This window comes from Paramisgurnus dabryanus, chromosome 14, assembly GCF_030506205.2.
Source record: "Paramisgurnus dabryanus chromosome 14, PD_genome_1.1, whole genome shotgun sequence".
Classification (NCBI taxonomy): Eukaryota; Metazoa; Chordata; class Actinopteri; order Cypriniformes; family Cobitidae; genus Paramisgurnus; species Paramisgurnus dabryanus.
In genome coordinates, this window is record NC_133350.1 from 29,662,191 (window position 1) to 29,679,702 (window position 17,512).

The 17,512-nt window shown below is 35.9% G+C and overlaps 2 protein-coding genes across 6 annotated transcripts in view; both read left to right on the forward strand.

Annotated features, from left to right (window-relative positions):
• On the forward strand, window positions 1-3,798 carry cnpy2 (canopy FGF signaling regulator 2). 3 transcript variants are annotated; one of them, XM_065241942.1, is made up of 7 exons: window positions 1-312; window positions 439-507; window positions 773-875; window positions 1,057-1,172; window positions 1,265-1,462; window positions 2,610-2,706; window positions 2,898-3,798. In XM_065241942.1, the coding sequence occupies exons 3-7, from the start codon at window positions 779-781 to the stop codon at window positions 2,939-2,941; spliced, it is 552 nt and encodes a 183-aa protein (XP_065098014.1). In that variant the 5' UTR covers window positions 1-312; window positions 439-507; window positions 773-778; the 3' UTR covers window positions 2,942-3,798. The 3 variants fall into 3 exon arrangements, with proteins under 3 accessions (XP_065098014.1, XP_065098012.1, XP_065098013.1); XM_065241940.1 differs by having other exon boundaries at window positions 1-507; XM_065241941.2 differs by lacking the exons at window positions 1-312; window positions 439-507 and adding an exon at window positions 541-668.
• Window positions 3,799-5,114: 1,316 nt separating this feature from the next.
• ankrd52b (ankyrin repeat domain 52b) overlaps window positions 5,115-17,512 on the forward strand; it is a 38,203-nt gene continuing 25,805 nt past the window's right edge. For all 3 annotated transcript variants that reach the window (XR_010521064.1, XM_065241944.1, XM_065241945.1), the window contains exons 1-9: window positions 5,115-5,251; window positions 8,542-8,625; window positions 9,281-9,359; window positions 9,483-9,553; window positions 9,629-9,829; window positions 14,945-15,032; window positions 15,121-15,263; window positions 15,458-15,670; window positions 15,749-15,827. Coding sequence is in view for 2 of the 3 variants with exons in the window: in XM_065241944.1 (XP_065098016.1) it covers window positions 5,225-5,251; window positions 8,542-8,625; window positions 9,281-9,359; window positions 9,483-9,553; window positions 9,629-9,829; window positions 14,945-15,032; window positions 15,121-15,263; window positions 15,458-15,670; window positions 15,749-15,827 (985 nt within the window). In the remaining variant the exon portion in view is untranslated. The remainder of the gene's footprint in view (window positions 5,252-8,541; window positions 8,626-9,280; window positions 9,360-9,482; window positions 9,554-9,628; window positions 9,830-14,944; window positions 15,033-15,120; window positions 15,264-15,457; window positions 15,671-15,748; window positions 15,828-17,512) is intronic.

The following is a 17,512-nucleotide window of genomic DNA, read 5'->3' on the forward strand; positions in this document are numbered from 1 at the left end:
CGGACCGGAGGGGTTTTGATATCCCTGCTTATATGTCTTCATAGATATATACACATGATATGTCTTAACATAGTGCCACCTAGTGGCTTTAAATGAATAGCAGGCCGTATTAATGTGTATCGAGATTTTTTGTAACTAACGCACAACGTTTTGGTTTTCCACGTAAATTGTAAATCACGAAAATCGGTTAAGAGTCGTAAATGTTTTCTGCTCCTCGATGTGTTAGTGAATTCTTGACAGGACTGATATGGCGTCCCGCTGACGTATCGCAGCAACGGAATAAAGTACACAGTGTTATTAAAGTTTCATAAAGTGCGTCTTCAGCGGCCCCGTTTTAAATCTTATTTTCTGTTTTCAGATACTGATTAATTCAATGTAATATAACATATACCAATATGACGTTATTTTATTTCAACGTTAATGTGTCGTGTGATTCAGGCAAATCTCCGGTCAGCCCCGATCATCACTGTGCACGTCATCAGCTCGTGTGTGGCAGATTCAAAGCAGGTTTGTGTCTTTCACAAAAAATAAACGCACAGAATAAATGTAATAGTGATGGGATGCTATGCAGTTTTTATATCCAGACACAATGTGTTTTTTTATAGTCAGGTTTTTCCTTGCTTATTCATGATAAAGGTTGTAGAATGATAGTTAGCTGGCATTCGAAGGTTTATTCCGGTTTACTATGCTGCATTTTATTTGTTTGTTGTGCGAAATAATATTGTTTGTTAATATCGCTTAAACCCTTTTACTTGTATGTTTATGTTTGTAGGAGGGGATGGACAAAAGTTTGCAGATTGTTCTTCTTCTTTGTGCATTGATGTCTTTGCATCTACTGTTAGTTCAGGGCTCCAAACAAGACATAAAATGCGGAGGTATTTAAACTTTGATAAACCTTTAAGATTTTAAATAGACGAACTAATTTCCATACTTTATTACTTTAGGGTTTTTTAATTGTCGATAAGTAACGAAATAAAAATAAATGCCTAATGATGTCTTAATAAATGCTTCTTGAAACTAGTAAATGTTTGTGTTTTGTTATATTTACTTTCTCAGCATGTAGGGCTTTAGTTGATGAAATGGAATGGGCCATATCACAGACAGATCCCAAGAAAATGATCCAGACAGGATCATTTAGGATCAATCCTGATGGTAGTCAGTCAGTAAGAGAGGTGATGCTTCTGTCTCTTTTGTTAATATGAAACTGTCTGCTTCCTGCCATTAACTTATACATAGTTTCATTGTTTTCATATACAACACACAGACTCCATTTGCTCGCTCAGAGAGTCACCTGCTTGAGCTGATGGAGGAGGTTTGTGAGAAGATGAAGGATTACGGTGAACGCGTTGACCCCACATCCAATCGGAAGGCATACGTGAGACATACATCACGTGATGGTACAGCCATGGACCTTTCTGATTTGACCTTTGACTCCAGAGTCAGCTCCAGTTTAAAGTTTGCTGTAAGTGTCCATCTCTTTGTTCTTAAGGTAGAGTCAAAACAAATCTTAAATCTCCAGTCTATAACCTTTAAGTGAAAGTGACATTATTGTCAAAAATAGTAACCCATATGTGAAATCCTCTGCATTGAACCCATCCCAGTGAGTAGTACACACACACACACACACACACACACACACACACACACACACACACACCTGGAGCAGTGGGCAGCTACTGGGTCTAAGGTGCACCTCAGTCACAACCTACAGTTGGACACTCAAACCGGTGATCTTGTCTTCTGAACAAGTAATAATTCTGTCACTTTTGAGCAGACTAAATGAAAAAATAAATGTTTTAAAATAAAGCACATTACTGATGTCCTATTTAGAATATCAAAAATAATCTCTACCCCACACACTTCAATCAGTTTAGATGTAAGACGGTTTTGAACTCAGATCTTTGATGTACAGTATTTACTCAATCATCTTAATATCTGCAGATTCTTGATCAGTTTTAACCAAAACATTTAAAGATTTAAGTTGTAAGTTGCAACACTTTGGCTTCTTGTTCAGTAGTCAGGGCACTGATCAGGTAGTTGGCCATTTAAATGGCTGTCTCAATCGCAAAATTCTCCCAATGCATCGGAACATTAATACCCTAAAAAAATCCCAAAATGTAACGCAAAAAACAGTTAACCAGTGATTTAATTGTCCCTATGTTCCCTTACCGGAAATCACTCGACCTTTTCTTAAGCTCTCCAACTGAAAATCGCACGAGCCAACTCGATAAACTTCATGAAATGCGAACTTTTATAAATACAAACGTTTGTTTTAATTTTAATATAAACGCACAATTGTAGACAAGAAAGGACCACAATCTACTTAATATTTAAATGTAGTACTCCTCCAAATTTATGCATGGGTATGTAAGAAAATAAAGAAAGTGTTTTTCACAATGTACTTTAACATGTATATAAATATTAAGTCAGAGAGATGTTGGATTTGCTGGATGTTAATGAATAACACTTGGTATTGATGGAAACAAATGCATTAATAAAGTATAGTACTTATGAAACTTGATTGTTATGAACTAACAGAGACGTGGCTAAATGTACTAATAGGAACATTGAGATTTGTTCTTCCTGTAATGTTTTTTTTTTCTTTACAGTGTGAAGTAATCGTTGAACAACATGAGGATGAACTTATTGAATTCTTTGCTCATGAAACAGACAATGTTAAGGACAAGCTGTGCAGTAAAAGGACAGGTAATGCACCTCATCATGACAGAGACGACCCTTTATTTCATGCTTTGTATTCATCTATAGGAGTAAGAAAAACCCCTATTGTATTTGTTTCATATTTAAATCATTATGATAACACCAAATTTTTATATCTTATCGAACAATTTTTGCATTATTACACATGCATATTTAATATTTTTTTATTTTTCCAACAGATCTTTGTGACCATGCCCTGCAGATACCTCATGATGAATTATGAGATACATCATAACAACTTTTGGTTCTCATAAATGTCCTCATAAATGAGTTTCTCTTATTTGTTACTTGTTATGGACACTAAACTTTCAGAGATCAACTTAACTGATGTTAAACCAACCTGATGTACTTGACCCTGTGGGTTAACTGTTTTCCTCTTTATCTGTAATAATGGTTACTGTCTGTCCATAATGTTCATTTTTACTAATTAAAGCTGACTCTAAACAGCTAAAGTGAGATATCTTTAAGAGTCTCCTCAGTGCTGTAGTTTTATATTTGAAGTTAATTTGGTACACTTCATTATCAGTCTTTTATTGATCAAACTATTTTACCCATTTTCTCATTATTTGTTCATCCCTATGCTGTTCATACTTGTTCATCCTTTTATTAACATGCCTTAGAAAAGCATGTTACTGGTGTGTATCTTGAGACAAATCAATGGCACTTGAATATTTTAAGATCTGTCAGTGCAAGTTATTTTCACTTGAGACAGCTTAAACATGTGTTTTAGTCTAGGACTATAGGCTTAAGCCTTGTCTGTTAAACTATGAGATAATGTTTTATAGTGAATGGTTGTGTTAGTTGTTTTTAAGCATAACCGGAAAAGCCCTGTATGTTATATTACATCTTTGAGTGCTACAGAGTTGTCTGTGAATATTTAATACCAAGTTTTTTATTAATATTTATATGATCAAGGCCTATTTATTATCTTATGAATTTCCATAGGTGCAGACAAAACTCTGTATTGTATACTTTACCAGGACTTTTCTATACACACATGTTTATATGAAACACAACCCCTGGTCATGATGAACATTACAGTCTGAGAATAAATAAAGGAAAGAGCAAACAATACAATTTCTCAACAAATCAGTGTCTTCGTTTATGGTCTTTTAAACTTCATTTCATATATAATAGGCATTGTGTGTGCTATTATAATCAAATATAAGCCAGTATATAAAGTTAACACTTCAGAATTGTTGCTGAGGAAATTGTGTCTGCACTAAAGTTTGTTATTCAACTGAGAGTAAAGAAAGATGAAGGCAGATATGACTACACACAGGTTATTATAAATGTCTTCATCTGACAGCAGATCAAATAAATAGATATATGATGACATGACTGTCATTGACACACACGTTGAGTTCCTCCTTTATGTTCCCCTGTCTTTGAAGCATGTTGTCCATGTTGCTTCTTAAATAACATTACTCTGTCTGAAATACACCAGCAGTTGCTGGCACCAAACATACATACTTTTGTTAATACCAACAACTAATACTTCTTCCTTACATTATTTATTTATGTTCTGTTCTAAATCTTTATCATTTAATAGATAATGTATGAGATAAGCGCAGCCATAAGTACAAACTCTGTGTGTTTGATGTTTCAATGTTTTCAATCTAACTTCATTTATTTGGTTACATGAATGATTCATGTGGTGTTAAAATTAACATTTTATTTTTGTGCAGTCCATGGTGAATTCAACTGAGTGAATTTTTTTCATAAATATATAATTTTAATAAAAACTGGTTAATAACCGTTTATATATGTCTAACAAGTTTAAACAAAGATTGTAGCAAACTTATCATTTTAATCTTACATTTAATTCATGTTTAATGAAATGCATTAACACTTAGGACTGTATTTTAATTTTTTAATATTCCCAATAAAAATGTAGCAAAATGCAATGTGCATTCATAAAAATCACCTATAAGTGAAATTTTAAGTTGAATAAATGTAAAATTTTTAGGTGTTACCAAATAAAGTTATTTTTAAGTGAATCCACATTTTAACCTTTGCTGTAAATAGTTTGTATGTTAAACAAGATTTTAGTTGAAATGTGTAATAACTCAAAAATATTGATGCATTGACACACCTGATTCACTCTTTTTAGAATTTGCACACTTTATACATTTTATTTTGTTAGTAAAACTTTTTATACTATATCGGCCAGTAAATAAAATTTTCTGGCAATGGATTGTGCTGCATTTTGCTATATATTTTTTTGGAAATATTAATGATTGAAAATACAGTCCTAAATGTAAGTGCATTTCATTAAACATGGATTAAATGTAAGATTTAAATGATTAGTTTACTACAGTCTGCTTAAATTTGTTAGACGTCCTTTGATTTTTATCGTTGCGACAGTAGATGTCGCTGTAACGCAGCAGGTTCATATTACAGTGCAGCTGCGCGTGTGGATCCGCTGTCTCTTAAACAGTCGTGAATAAGATTTTAGGAAACTCAGTAAATCAGTAAACATCGAGCTGGCTAATATCAGGAGATCATGGGAACTTTAAACATTAGAGAGCAGGTGAGTGAGATGCTTTTTCTTCTCTGTTTTATGATATGATTGTGAGGAGGACAGCAACTCAATAACTCAATGTTACTTTCTGTGTTCTGTTACTATCTTTAGTTTGATTTTTATTTGGCATATGCTGATAATATACCATCAGAGCAAGAGGAAAACCCGCTGTGTAGTTATGCTGGGCAACGAACAGTTCACAGAAACTTGATAATAAACCAGTCGAGTTTACTCAACGTGACGTCTTAGTATATGATATGAACTGAAATAATCTCATGTCTTTGTTGTATAAAGGGAAAAAAACGACACAAAGTGTGACCCTGTCTGTGAAATTCAGGCTAAAGTTTCATAAATTGATTAAAAAATATAATATTAGTAGCATCAAAGTTTGATTTCACTCATTGATTTCAATCTCTGACATGATCTTACTCAGTTAGTATTAAAGTTATATTTTCAAAGAATGTTCTTTTATGTAGGATGATTTTTATGGAAGACCAGGAGCACCCCTTAAACTTTAGGTGAAAAATCATTTCATCAATATAATGATTTGAACATGAGAATTTAAATAAATATATCACTTTTAAAAAGAAAAAAATAATAGATAATAATAATAATTTAAATTAATAAAATGTTAAATAGATCAATAAAACTGTTAATAAAAAATAAGAATTGAAAAATAAATAGACAATTTTAATTAAATGATTAAAACATAGACATATAAAACAACAAAACAGTACATAAATAAATTATTTAAATGACCTTTTTAATGGCATTTTTTAAAAGGCATTTGATAATTGATATTAATTTTCGTTTTGTTAATTAAGTTAAAAAATGCCATTGGACTACTGACAGGTGGGGCAACCATTCAACTTTTAAGTCAATTTTTTTAAGATACCCCCCCCCATTTCCAATGCCGCCTTTTCACTTTACACGACATTTGGACACGACTGTTAGAGTTCGCCCCTTAGTGGCAGTGTTAATGAGGTTTCAGTTCAATCGTAAATCCCTGCTTGCATAAGAGAGAAGCTCATTCCAGTGCAAGAGCCATCAATCCACCAATATTCATCATAGTGGAATAAAAAAATGAATGCAAATGAATGAAACAATAAACAGCTATTCATATATGACAAAGACTGGCAATATTTTTTTGGAGAGAACATGTGGAGACAATAGCCTCTTTCACACAGTAATTCTAGTAAATTACCATGAATTTACCAGAATGAATTTACCAGTAAATACAAAAATGTGCTGTTCACACATGCAGTGACGTTCCGTCTTTTTACCAGTAAGACATCATTCACACATTAGTATCAAAATACCGGTAAACTCGGAGAGAAAGCGGAAGTTACCTGTGGCGCGCGGCCGCGAGCTCCGTGTCGTATTTGTACACAATGGCGGGTTATGACTTAATATCGTCGGTCCGTATTTTGTTGTTTTCACATCTGTGGCAAACGGTCGCAAAGTTGCTCGTGACCAAACAACATTACGTTAGGCGGCGTCAAACGGAACCTGTGTTTACACATTAGGCTTCACCGAGGGTGTGCTAAGGACGTCGGCAATTTGGCAAACATATGGTAAGCTGTTTTAAACAACTTTGAAGAAATGTGGATGTTTACTTCAGTTGTGCTCGACTTTTAAGCAGCATGGGTGTGGAAACGAACGTAAACAGTGTGGTGGTAAACGCATCATCTGTTTAAAAACGTTCTGATTGGCCCGAGCTGTCAGCGCGGTCTGACGTCGTTCGTTCTAAATGCCGGTAATCCTATATTTTTCGTTCACACATAGCGCTTACCGGTAAATTACTGGTAATCTTACAACCTGTCTTACTGGTAAATTGGGAGCACTGATTTACCGGAAAGGTTCTGTTCACACATGACATGTTAACTGCAATTTACCAGTAAATTACCAGTAAAGACTGTATGTGTGAAAGGGACTAATATTAACTCTTTCCCTGCTAGCATTTTTCATGAAGTTTAATGCCTTCCAGAAAAATTTTTTTTTTAAAGGGACATTCCACTTTTTTGAAAATAAGATAATTTTCCAGCTTCCCTAGAGTTAAAAATTTGATTCTTACGTTTTGAAATCCATTCAGCTGATCTCCGGGTCTGGTGCTAGAACTTTTAGCATAGCTTAGCACAATCCATTGAATCTGATTAGACCATTAGCATCGGGCTAAAAAATAACCAAAGAGTTTCAATATTCTTCCTTTCCTTTAAAACTTGACTCTTCCATAGTTACATTGTGTACTAAGACCGACAGAAAATAAAAAGATGTGATTTTCTAGGCAGATATGGCTAGGAGCTATACTCTCATTCTGGCGTAATAATCAAGGACTTTGCTGATGTAACATGGCTGCAGCAGGTGTAGTGATATTACGCACTGCCCGAAAATAGGCCCCTTGGCTACTTTCAATGGCAGGGGACTATTTTCAGGCAGTGCGTAATTATTACTTTTTCCTCATGACAAGGTGCTCTGTCATGCTGGAAAAGGCATTGTTCATTATCAAACTGTTCTTGGATTTTTGGAAGAAGTTTCTTTTGGATGTTTTTGTACCAATTTTCTCATGGCTTATCTGCCTTAATATTTTGACAACTAACAGGTTTTGGTTTTATTAATACATCCTGCAAGTTTAATGGCTTAATATGACCTCCTTATCAATAAACAAAAGTATTTATCAAAACATTATCATGTCAGTGTGAATGAACAAAAAAATCTAACGATTTCCATGTATTTTCCGGAATGTCTGTGTGAAAAGGGCTTTACTCAGGGGCACCTCACCTTTGGCCATGAATGCCCCTAATATCTGACATCAATGGCCTTTTGATGTCCTTTAGTACAACTATGTATTGGGATGATACCTCTCTTTTCACCCACAGCGTTCTTCCAGTCAATAAAGCCCTTTATAAGAAAACTAAAGTTTGAACCTTTTACTTGATTTAAGCTGAGACAATAAGCACAATATGTTGAATCCTAAGGTAGATAGGGAAGCTTCACTTGTGCTGTCCACATGCTTTGGAGCAAACATGTTCTTTTTTAGGTTTGTGCAAGAAATATGGCCGATAATGACCCTTCATGATATTGTTACATTAACATTCCCGTATAACCCACATTTGACACACCAACACATTGCATGCTTTTCCTCACATGAAAGAGCATGTGGGCTTCTTTAATGATCCCAGCTCGGACTCCTGCTCGCACATGAACTCATAATAAAAAAACAAATCCCTTGTTGGCAAATGCTATTTACAGTAGTTGGTCTTATGATCTTACTGATATAATGTCTTTCTATCTTTTTTCAGTCACTCTTGGTCCAGGCAATATTCAGCCAGAATGAAGAAATGGTGAAATTTTTATTGCAACAAAAGGAAGAAGTCAACGAATTGGTGTGTTTTAATTCTACATCTATACACAGAGTATTCAGACATTTCATTACCATGCATTAATTAGCAATTGAAATTATTAAATTATCATTGTTGTATGAATAAAAATAACCATTAAATTTTGCAAATGTCAGTTTTACTTTTTGTAACATGGATGTAGACTCATCAAGGGTAAAAAAGTGATATATATATATATATATATATATATATATATATATATATATATATATACACACACACCAACAAACCAGCACCCCTTTACTTACAGTGTTTAGTGATGATTGTGTAGACGTAAGCTGCGCAGTCCAACTATATCTAACTAACTATTGATAAATGAGTTGAGTATGTGCGCTCAATCTGTGCTGATATGCTGCATAAACTTCGGCAGCAAATTACATGAATATAAAATGTAAAACATAACCCGCCAAACTGGTTAGGGAATTAACATTATTACCACAACAGCTGGTTGTTATTTTTTATAATTTTATTCACTGTGACCCTGACCAAAGACCCTCACATTTTCAAAAACTCATTGGATTGAGACGTATCACAATAATTACCTATTTTGGATTCAAAAAGCAGCAAGACAGATTTTGCAAAACTGTTCAAAAGGATATCAACTGTGCAAACTTTACTGCAATGGTCATTTGTTGTTTAGGATCAAGAGCAGCGCAGTGCCCTTCATGCTGCAGCTTATGTGGGTGATGTTCATATAATGGCCCTCCTTATCACATCAGGTGAGATCAGGTATCTTTCACGTTTTTATTGAAAACACTCATTCAACATGGAGGACAGGATTAATCATACAGTAACTACTGTTTAAATGCAGGTTTTAGTAGATTGTAATTTTATGTTCTCAGGTGCAAATGTGAACGCTAAAGATCAGGAGTGGCTGACTCCCCTTCACCGGGCAGCTGCCTCACAAAATGAAGTAAGAGCAGATTTCTTCCAGTTCTGCTGTTTAGATTTGTTTGTATTTTGTCATCGTGTATTATGTTAATGGCAGAGGGCCGTTGGGCTGCTTGTGAGGAGGGGGGCAGAAGTGAACACAAAGGACAGATTTCGACAGACGCCGCTACATGTTGCTGCCGCTAACAGTGCAGTAGACTGTGTTGAGATTCTCATTCCTCATGTAAACGCTCTTAATATAGAGGATTGTTTTGGCAGAACAGCTATTCATCACGCAGCCCACAATGGACACACAGAGGTACGAAACTGACTATCAAAAGTATTAATCAGTTATTAAACATCAGTTACTCACTCTTATGCTGTTCAGACCTCCCATTATATTTCTTCTTTCACACTGATATGTAATTGATGCCAAACATCTTTGGTTTTTAAGTGTAAAATGATAAATTGCAGCACGACCATGATTGAGGTTTTCATTAATTACCAGTGGCGGCTCACGACTGCATGCTCATCCAAGGGGCACAAATTCAAAATAAGTGTTCGGAGTGTTATGTGTGTTGCTCGTGTTTTCAAAATATGTGTTTGTTGCATCATGTGAGGCATGTGCATCATGTGTCTTGTCAAAATAAGTGCCTGCTGCACATGCGTCAAAACGTTCACAAAATACATGCAAGACACTCCCTTAACAGTAAACTCTGATTACGCATGAGATTATGTGAGTATCTGGCAAACACGAGCGTCTCTTTTATCATAAACCCTTTAGACGCATCTGCAGCAGGCACTTGTTTTGACAAGACACGTGATAGGATCTCTCAATGCACAGAAAACATATTTTGAAAAAAGGAGCCACACACATGATGGGCTACATACATGTTGTGATGAACTTCGCATCGAGTGCCCTCGAAAAAAGAAGTCATTGGCCACCACTGTTAAATACTAACATTAACATTTATGCATTTAATTTAAAGCAACATTCATTGCATTCTAGCTATATATTTGTATTATTATCAGTAAGTGTGTTCACACACTTCGCATTGCTAACACAGTGCTCTACCAACTGAGGTACAGGAACACACCAATTTCAGTCATTTCCCCACACTAATACTGTATACATGTGACAAACAACTAGTAATGTGTGACACAACACAACACTTAATATGTTTTGTTTAATTAAAATTGTAAGTTTTTTATTTGGGGGAGCCCACAAATGGATGCACCGTTTGGGGGGGGGCTTTTCTCACGTTCTATTAGATAAAGCAGAAGCAGTAAAAGTCCCTCTGTTTCTATTCCTCTCTTGCAGACAGAGGTGTAAAAAGCACTCAAAAATTTACTCAAGTGAAAGTACAAGTACTGAGTGTAAATTTTACTCAATTAAAAGTAAAAGTATCTGGTCAGAATTATACTTGAGTAAAAGTAAAAAAGTACCACATTAAAATTGTACTTAATTAAGTATTAAAAAAGTAAAAGTAATATGAAGAATGAAAACAAGAGATTCATGTTTAAGCTTTTAATCTTTAAAAACATGAAGTGAATGAACCACATATGGTACTGTTTGTATTAAATTGTATTTCATTATCAAACTATAAGACTACTACATAATTTCCAACATGATCTCACAAAGTTCTGTGGTATAGTTACAGAATTTTTTGCCCATTTATCCGTGTCTCATGGTCCTGTCAGCCCTGTATGTCTTTTATGTGTTTCATGTGACAGGGTCATGGCAGCCCTCACTGTTGTCTTGTTTTGTGTGGAGAGTCATGTGGCCTGTGTTTATGTTTTGTGTACCGCATGCTCTCCTATCTTTAGTCTTGACCCTGCCCCCTCGTTTCCTTGTTAATTATTCATGATTGGTTTATTCCCTTCACCTGTTTGTCATTGTTCCCTAGTTTAGTTTTCCCTATTTAAAGCGTAACTAAACCCCTGGTCAGAGCCTGACTCAACCCACTGGCAATATTTGAAAAGTGCAAGAAAAGTCGCCAGATCCCAAGGAGATAAGAGGGGACGAACTAAGTGTGTGGAGAGATCGTAACAAGAGCGTGGTGAGCTTGAACTTGCTTACGTCAAGAGTCATTTTTTGGACCCACCATCCAATAGAAAAATTAAACTGCAGTAGCCACCGTTCAACCTGAAGAGGGCAGCACTCAGACGTTTTTACACCATATATTGTAGTATTGAAACACTTTATATCCAAATGTCAAAAAAACTTACTAAAATCAATGAACAGCACTAATAAAGCGTCATTCTTACAGATCATTAACTAAAAAAAGTTGGTTTAGGGTTTAGTTACTCTTTAATGGCATTGTGTCTTATGTCTTGTGCCGGTTCATTGTGTATCCAATGATACCATGTCGTGTGTGCTTTGTCTTGTCGTGGTTATTTTTCCAGTTATTGTCATTGTTTGCCCCCTCGAGGGTATTTATGTTTTAATAAACGTCTTTAAGTTACGAGCTGTCTGCGATTGGGTTCTATCCACCACCACACCCTGACACCGTGTCATTGTCACGGATCTCCGCATATTTCTGTGTGCGTGTACCACTGACTTTCTTTTCTTTGTCAGTTTCACGTATTGATTTTCCTATTTTTAAACCATTTTTGCGTAGGTTTGGGGTCAGATTTGGGGTTTGGGTTAGGATATCACTTTAACTATTGGTTTATACAATTTTTTCCAGACTTTTAAACAATTGTTGCCTGATGTTAGGGTTAGGAGTTGGGTTTGGATGTCATTTTATGTTACAGAAAGTCGTTCTAAACCCAAACCCAGGCGAAAATGGTAAGAAAATAGGAAAAACAATTGAGTAACCAATATGTGAAACTAACACGGAAAAGAAAGTCCGTGGTACAGACACAGAAAAATGCAGAGATCCGTGACAATTACAATGAATTCAGTATGCAACATGCTACTCAAAATTGTAAAACCTCAAATTTAACTTAAATTTCAAGCTCTATCAAGCCTCTCACGGGCAGCCGATTGTTCACAATGTCAGTCCAAATCCGATTTTGGTTCATATCCAATAGGAACGGCTAAAAACCACATGAAATCTGTTTTTTTCGAATCCGTTTCAGGCTACATCCAGAGGTGGTTTGAAATCCTTTTCAAAACGCATTTCCGGAAATCCATTTCAGTCTGACCGCCTTGATCACATTTGTGTAGCTTTTTGGCTATGACATGCTGTCACTTCACATGAAACACGTCATACGTTGAGGCAGATTGTCGTGCCAGCGTGACGTCATTGCCATAGAAACAGTGCAGATAATCCGGAAACGGCTACAGGAAGCACAGATCGGATCTGAACAGTTGTGATACACGATGTGGAGAGTGAGTCTGTCAAATTAGATATGCACCAAAATCAGATTTGGACTGACAGTGTGAACAAGGTCTTAGTCTTGATAGAGAGGCTGTTAACAGCAGGGAACGTGTCACACTTCATGTGTTGTCGGTTTCAAAGAAGCGAAAAAATCTTCATCATTAGATGAACTGTTGGCCAATTCCTTAGTGTGGTCCAAAGGCTCCAGAATAAATAACATTTAAATTAAACTGGCCATCAGCGCAATTGGTTTGATAGAGCAAGGGGAAAAAAAATCTCTAAAATAGAAGTACTTTTGACAGTAAATAAAATTGTAAGGAGTAAAAAGTACTTTTTTTCTTTAAAAAATGTAATTAAGCAAAAGTAAAAGTATTGATTTATAATTGTACTCAAGTAAAGTAAAAATCTCAAAAAATAATACTTAAGTACAGTAATCAAGTAAAATTACTCAAGTACTTTACACTTCTGCTTTCAGATTAAAAGAGCTAAATTCACTCAATATTTCAGAATCAAAAGTTTACTTGCCTTCCTGATGATGGGTGACTTTACATTACAGCTTTGTGTTTTTTTATATCTTCAGTAAGCTTGAGCTGTGCTTGTCGAGTACAGTGGACTTGATATTAGCATGACTTTTTTGCTACCATCTCTGTGGTCTCTGAGCAAACTTTTTAGAAATTAAAAGATGGTCAATTTATAATAATATTATAAAAAATGGCAGAAAGAAGGTGCAGTGTGTGGTGGTGACTTTCAAAACAAGATCCAGTTGTTATGGCCATAGAAACCAGAGGCGCACTTGAAACTGCACATAAATGAATCTGATCACGGACGTTCTCCGATCAACCTCCTAGCAAACACAGAACATTTGTTAGTTTTTGGTTCCCTTTTGGTTATTTTTTTGGGAACCATATAATAATGTTCTGAGAACGTTCTTCTTAGGTTTTATTTTTACAACCATAAAATAACATTCCCATAATGTTGCAGACTGGTTATTTTTAAACAACCTAAAAATAACTTATACCAGGGGTGCCCAACCCTGTTCCTGGAGGGCTACCGTCCTGCAGATTTTAGCTCCAACCCCAATCAAACACATCTAAAGCAGCCAATCAAGGTGTTCAGGGTTGCTTGATAATTACAGAGAGGTGTGTTGGAGCTGGGTTGGAACTGAAGTCTGCAGGACTGTAGCCCTCCAGGAGCAGGGTTGGGCACCCCTGACTTATACATAACGTTCTATGATGGTTGTTTTTTAGTTATTTTTGGAACCATAAAATAACATAACCATAAAATTTAAAATAACCCCAAAAAATCCAAGTTGACTCATCTATATGAAGAGAGTATGATTTTGATTGTTGTAAAAACAGAAAGGCGAATAAAATGGTGCTGTAAGATCTGTTAACCTAAAGTGAATAAATGTATTTAAATGAATAAATAAAACATTCTCCTAACGTTAGACTAACATTTTCCTCATGTTAGGATAACGTTAGGACAAAGTTTTACGAACCTAAAAATAACGTTCTGTTTTCATAAAGGAAACTTTCCTGGCTAACCAAAAACAATCCTCAAAAAATAACGTTAGGAGAATGTTTTGGGAACAAAAACTAACATTGAGGGAACGTTTTAAGAACCAAAAATTTTTATCTAGGTGTGTCCTCGGTGAAGACCTCTAATGCATTCAAGTTCAGAAACATGAAAGGAAACAATCTGACATGAAGCCAATTTTTTGAGAAGCAAGAGCACATTGCAGAACAGCGGACGCACATTGAACTCTTTGGGAGAGACACAACATGCTTGCACAGAAAATATCATTATCAAAGAATGTCATTATCACGAAAAGAACAAAAAAAAGACAAATTTGATGCCCAGATATACTTGGGTGGTTGTCAATATTAGTCAGCCCGCCCACTAATGTCAAAGTGTGGGAAAACACTTCTGTATATAAATAATATCTGCCTAATTTCCATTTGTGTCCACTGGAGAAAGTTATACTGTGAATGTGGAACAACATAAAGTGAGTAAATGATGACAGATTTGTGATTATGTCATGAACTATTCCTTTAAATGTTGCTTTTATGTTTTAAATATAAAAATGGTTACATGTAAAATGTGTTTAGACAGTGACCTTACTCATAAATAAAGGGGCCAACCTGAATGCAAGAGACATAAAAGAAAGACAGCCTATCCATTTGGCAGCGTACCTAGGTATTTGTTTCTTAGATTTTTCTTCAGTAAGCATGTACTGTACCTGTATATCATTTAGCTTGTTTATTGTTGTATTCTGTATTGTCAGGGCATCTGGAGGTTGTGAAGCTTTTATTATCACACAGTGCTGATGTATCCTGTAGGGATAAGCAGGGATTTACCCCACTTCATGTTGCTGCTCTTGGTGAACACATTGAAGTGATCAACATCCTGCTAGAACATGGAGCACAGGTGAGAAGGAACTCGCATCCAGACATGAATTTCTGGATCTTACACTCACTTTATATAATGCAAACTCTTCAAATTTATAAAAGTTATCTTGTACCCGCTAATAATACTTGACCATCACATCAACAACACATCACCAATGCAGAACAGTTTAAGGCAAATACAATAAGTGTTCAATGTTTTCACTCTTCTCTTAGATTGATGAAGTTGATGTCTTTGGTAACACGGCTCTCCACATGGTTTGTTACACCGGGCAAAAGACCGTAGCTGTTGAACTGATTAACTGTGGTGCCAGTGTTAACCAGAAGAATAATTGTGGCTGCACACCGCTGCACCTGTCTGCAGTCTCTACCGATGAAGGCCAGTGTTTAGAGCTACTGGTCAATAATGGGGCCGACATTAATATACAGGTCAGGAAGCAGAAAGAAAGTGATCATCTCTTATGTTTTTTTTTTTAATAATTTCTTATTAAAAAATTTTTTTTTCAGGATAATAAAGGCAAAAGCCCACTGCATATGGCAACTATCTATGGATGCTGGAGCCATTCACAGATACTCATTCAAAATGGTATGTAGTATATACACACATAGCCACAAACCTTTTATCACAATATCAGATAAGCGTAAGGACTTGCTTATATTGATAAACACAAGACCAATGTAGCCCATGAATCTCAATGCTGGTCCAGTGTGGTTACTGACGAACAGTCCACGCTAACTACTAGCCAACAACAAAAACATCTGGTCCAGCTTTAGAAGGCGGTCGCGTGTGGCTGTTTGAACACATTCAACCACATGTGCATTTACACAAGCAAAAGCAATCCGATCGAAAGGGGTTTCGACTACCTCTGGATGTGGACGAGCTCAAAACGTTTTGAACACCATTTACACCTGGCATTAGCGTCGTCCACTTGTGATCCGATCGATGAAAACGCATGTTAATGCCAAGTGTAAACAGCCTCTTAGAGCATTAACATGAAAACGGCATTAACGTGAAAACGCATGTTAATGCCAAGTGTAAACAAGAAAATGTAGAGGTGAAGGCGACACACTTAACAGAGCTGGGAATGATTTCAACTTCAACTTTGCTTGTTAGTGCTGAAATTAAACAAGGCACTCTTACTGACATATGTTGTCTACTGTGTTAAACATGGAATCAGATTTGCATGGGCCGTTCGCATGTAACGCTAGTGTCATACAGTATTGTGGTTTAAAATCCGCTCGTGCCAGACAGGCTAACTATTGCGGCATAAGTATATTACCCATATGGTATGCGAGTGTTTTGTTCTAGAGAAACTAACTAGGGCAGGATAAGTACATTTACTAGACATTTTATGTGAATGCTTTGTTAAAGAAGAATGTCTTAAGTTTAGCTTTAAATTGCTCGACTGTGTCTGATACTCGAACATTATTTGGTAAATAATTCCAGAGCTTAGGGGCTAAGTTGAAGGATCTACCACCTTTAGACACTTTTGATATTCTAGGGATAATTAAGTGACCAGAATTTTGTGATCGCAGTTTACGTGGTGGATTGTATTCTGATAGTAATTATTTAATATACGAGGGCGCTAGGCCATTTAAGGCTTTGTAGTTGATTAGTAATATTTTAAATTGTATGCAATATTTAACTGGTAGCCAGTGTAAAGATGCCAGAATTGGACTAATGTGGTCATACCCAGCTAACAGAAAAAAGTTCTAAGAACGTTCCCTGAAAGTTCCCAAGGTTCCCAAAAACGTTCTGCCAACGGAAAAAGTGTCCAGTTTTCTTGACGTTCTAAGAACGTTTTTGTGTTGTCTCAACGTTAGAGGAATGTTACATTTTACCATTTTTAAACGTTATGACAATGTCATGTTTAAATGTTTACAGAATGTTTTAAACAACAACTGTTTATTATATTGACTTATTACACGGCTCTCTGGAATGCTTGATTCTGATTGGTAAGTTGAGACATTTGCAGGTTCGTTCTTTTCAAATAATAACCGCTCCAAAATAATAACGCATAGCCGGACTACTTGCACGAGTAAAATCGCTCCGCGCCAATAAAGATCAATAAAGATTACTGTCTGTTTGGCGCCATCTTGTGACAAACACTCGACAACCACGACAAGACACAGACAGCTTACTGAGACTGAACTTGACAAAATAGAGCATGACAGCTACGAAGCCAACACACAAAAAAAATACAGAATGGGCATTAAAACTTCTCAAAGACTGGTTAAAGAGAAAAATGGAGACAGACAAGTATGAAGCAG

What these genes read in the sequence shown, in the direction of transcription:
- cnpy2 (XM_065241940.1), top strand. Translation starts at nt 421, where the DNA reads ATGTGTCGTGTGATTCAGGCAAATCTCCGGTCAGCCCCGATCATCACT. An exon ending in ACAAGACATAAAATGCGGAG is followed by an intron (nt 876 to 1,056) that starts GTATTTAAACTT and finishes TTACTTTCTCAG; the next exon opens with CATGTAGGGCTTTAGTTGAT. An exon ending in GCTCCAGTTTAAAGTTTGCT is followed by an intron (nt 1,463 to 2,609) that starts GTAAGTGTCCAT and finishes TTTTCTTTACAG; the next exon opens with TGTGAAGTAATCGTTGAACA.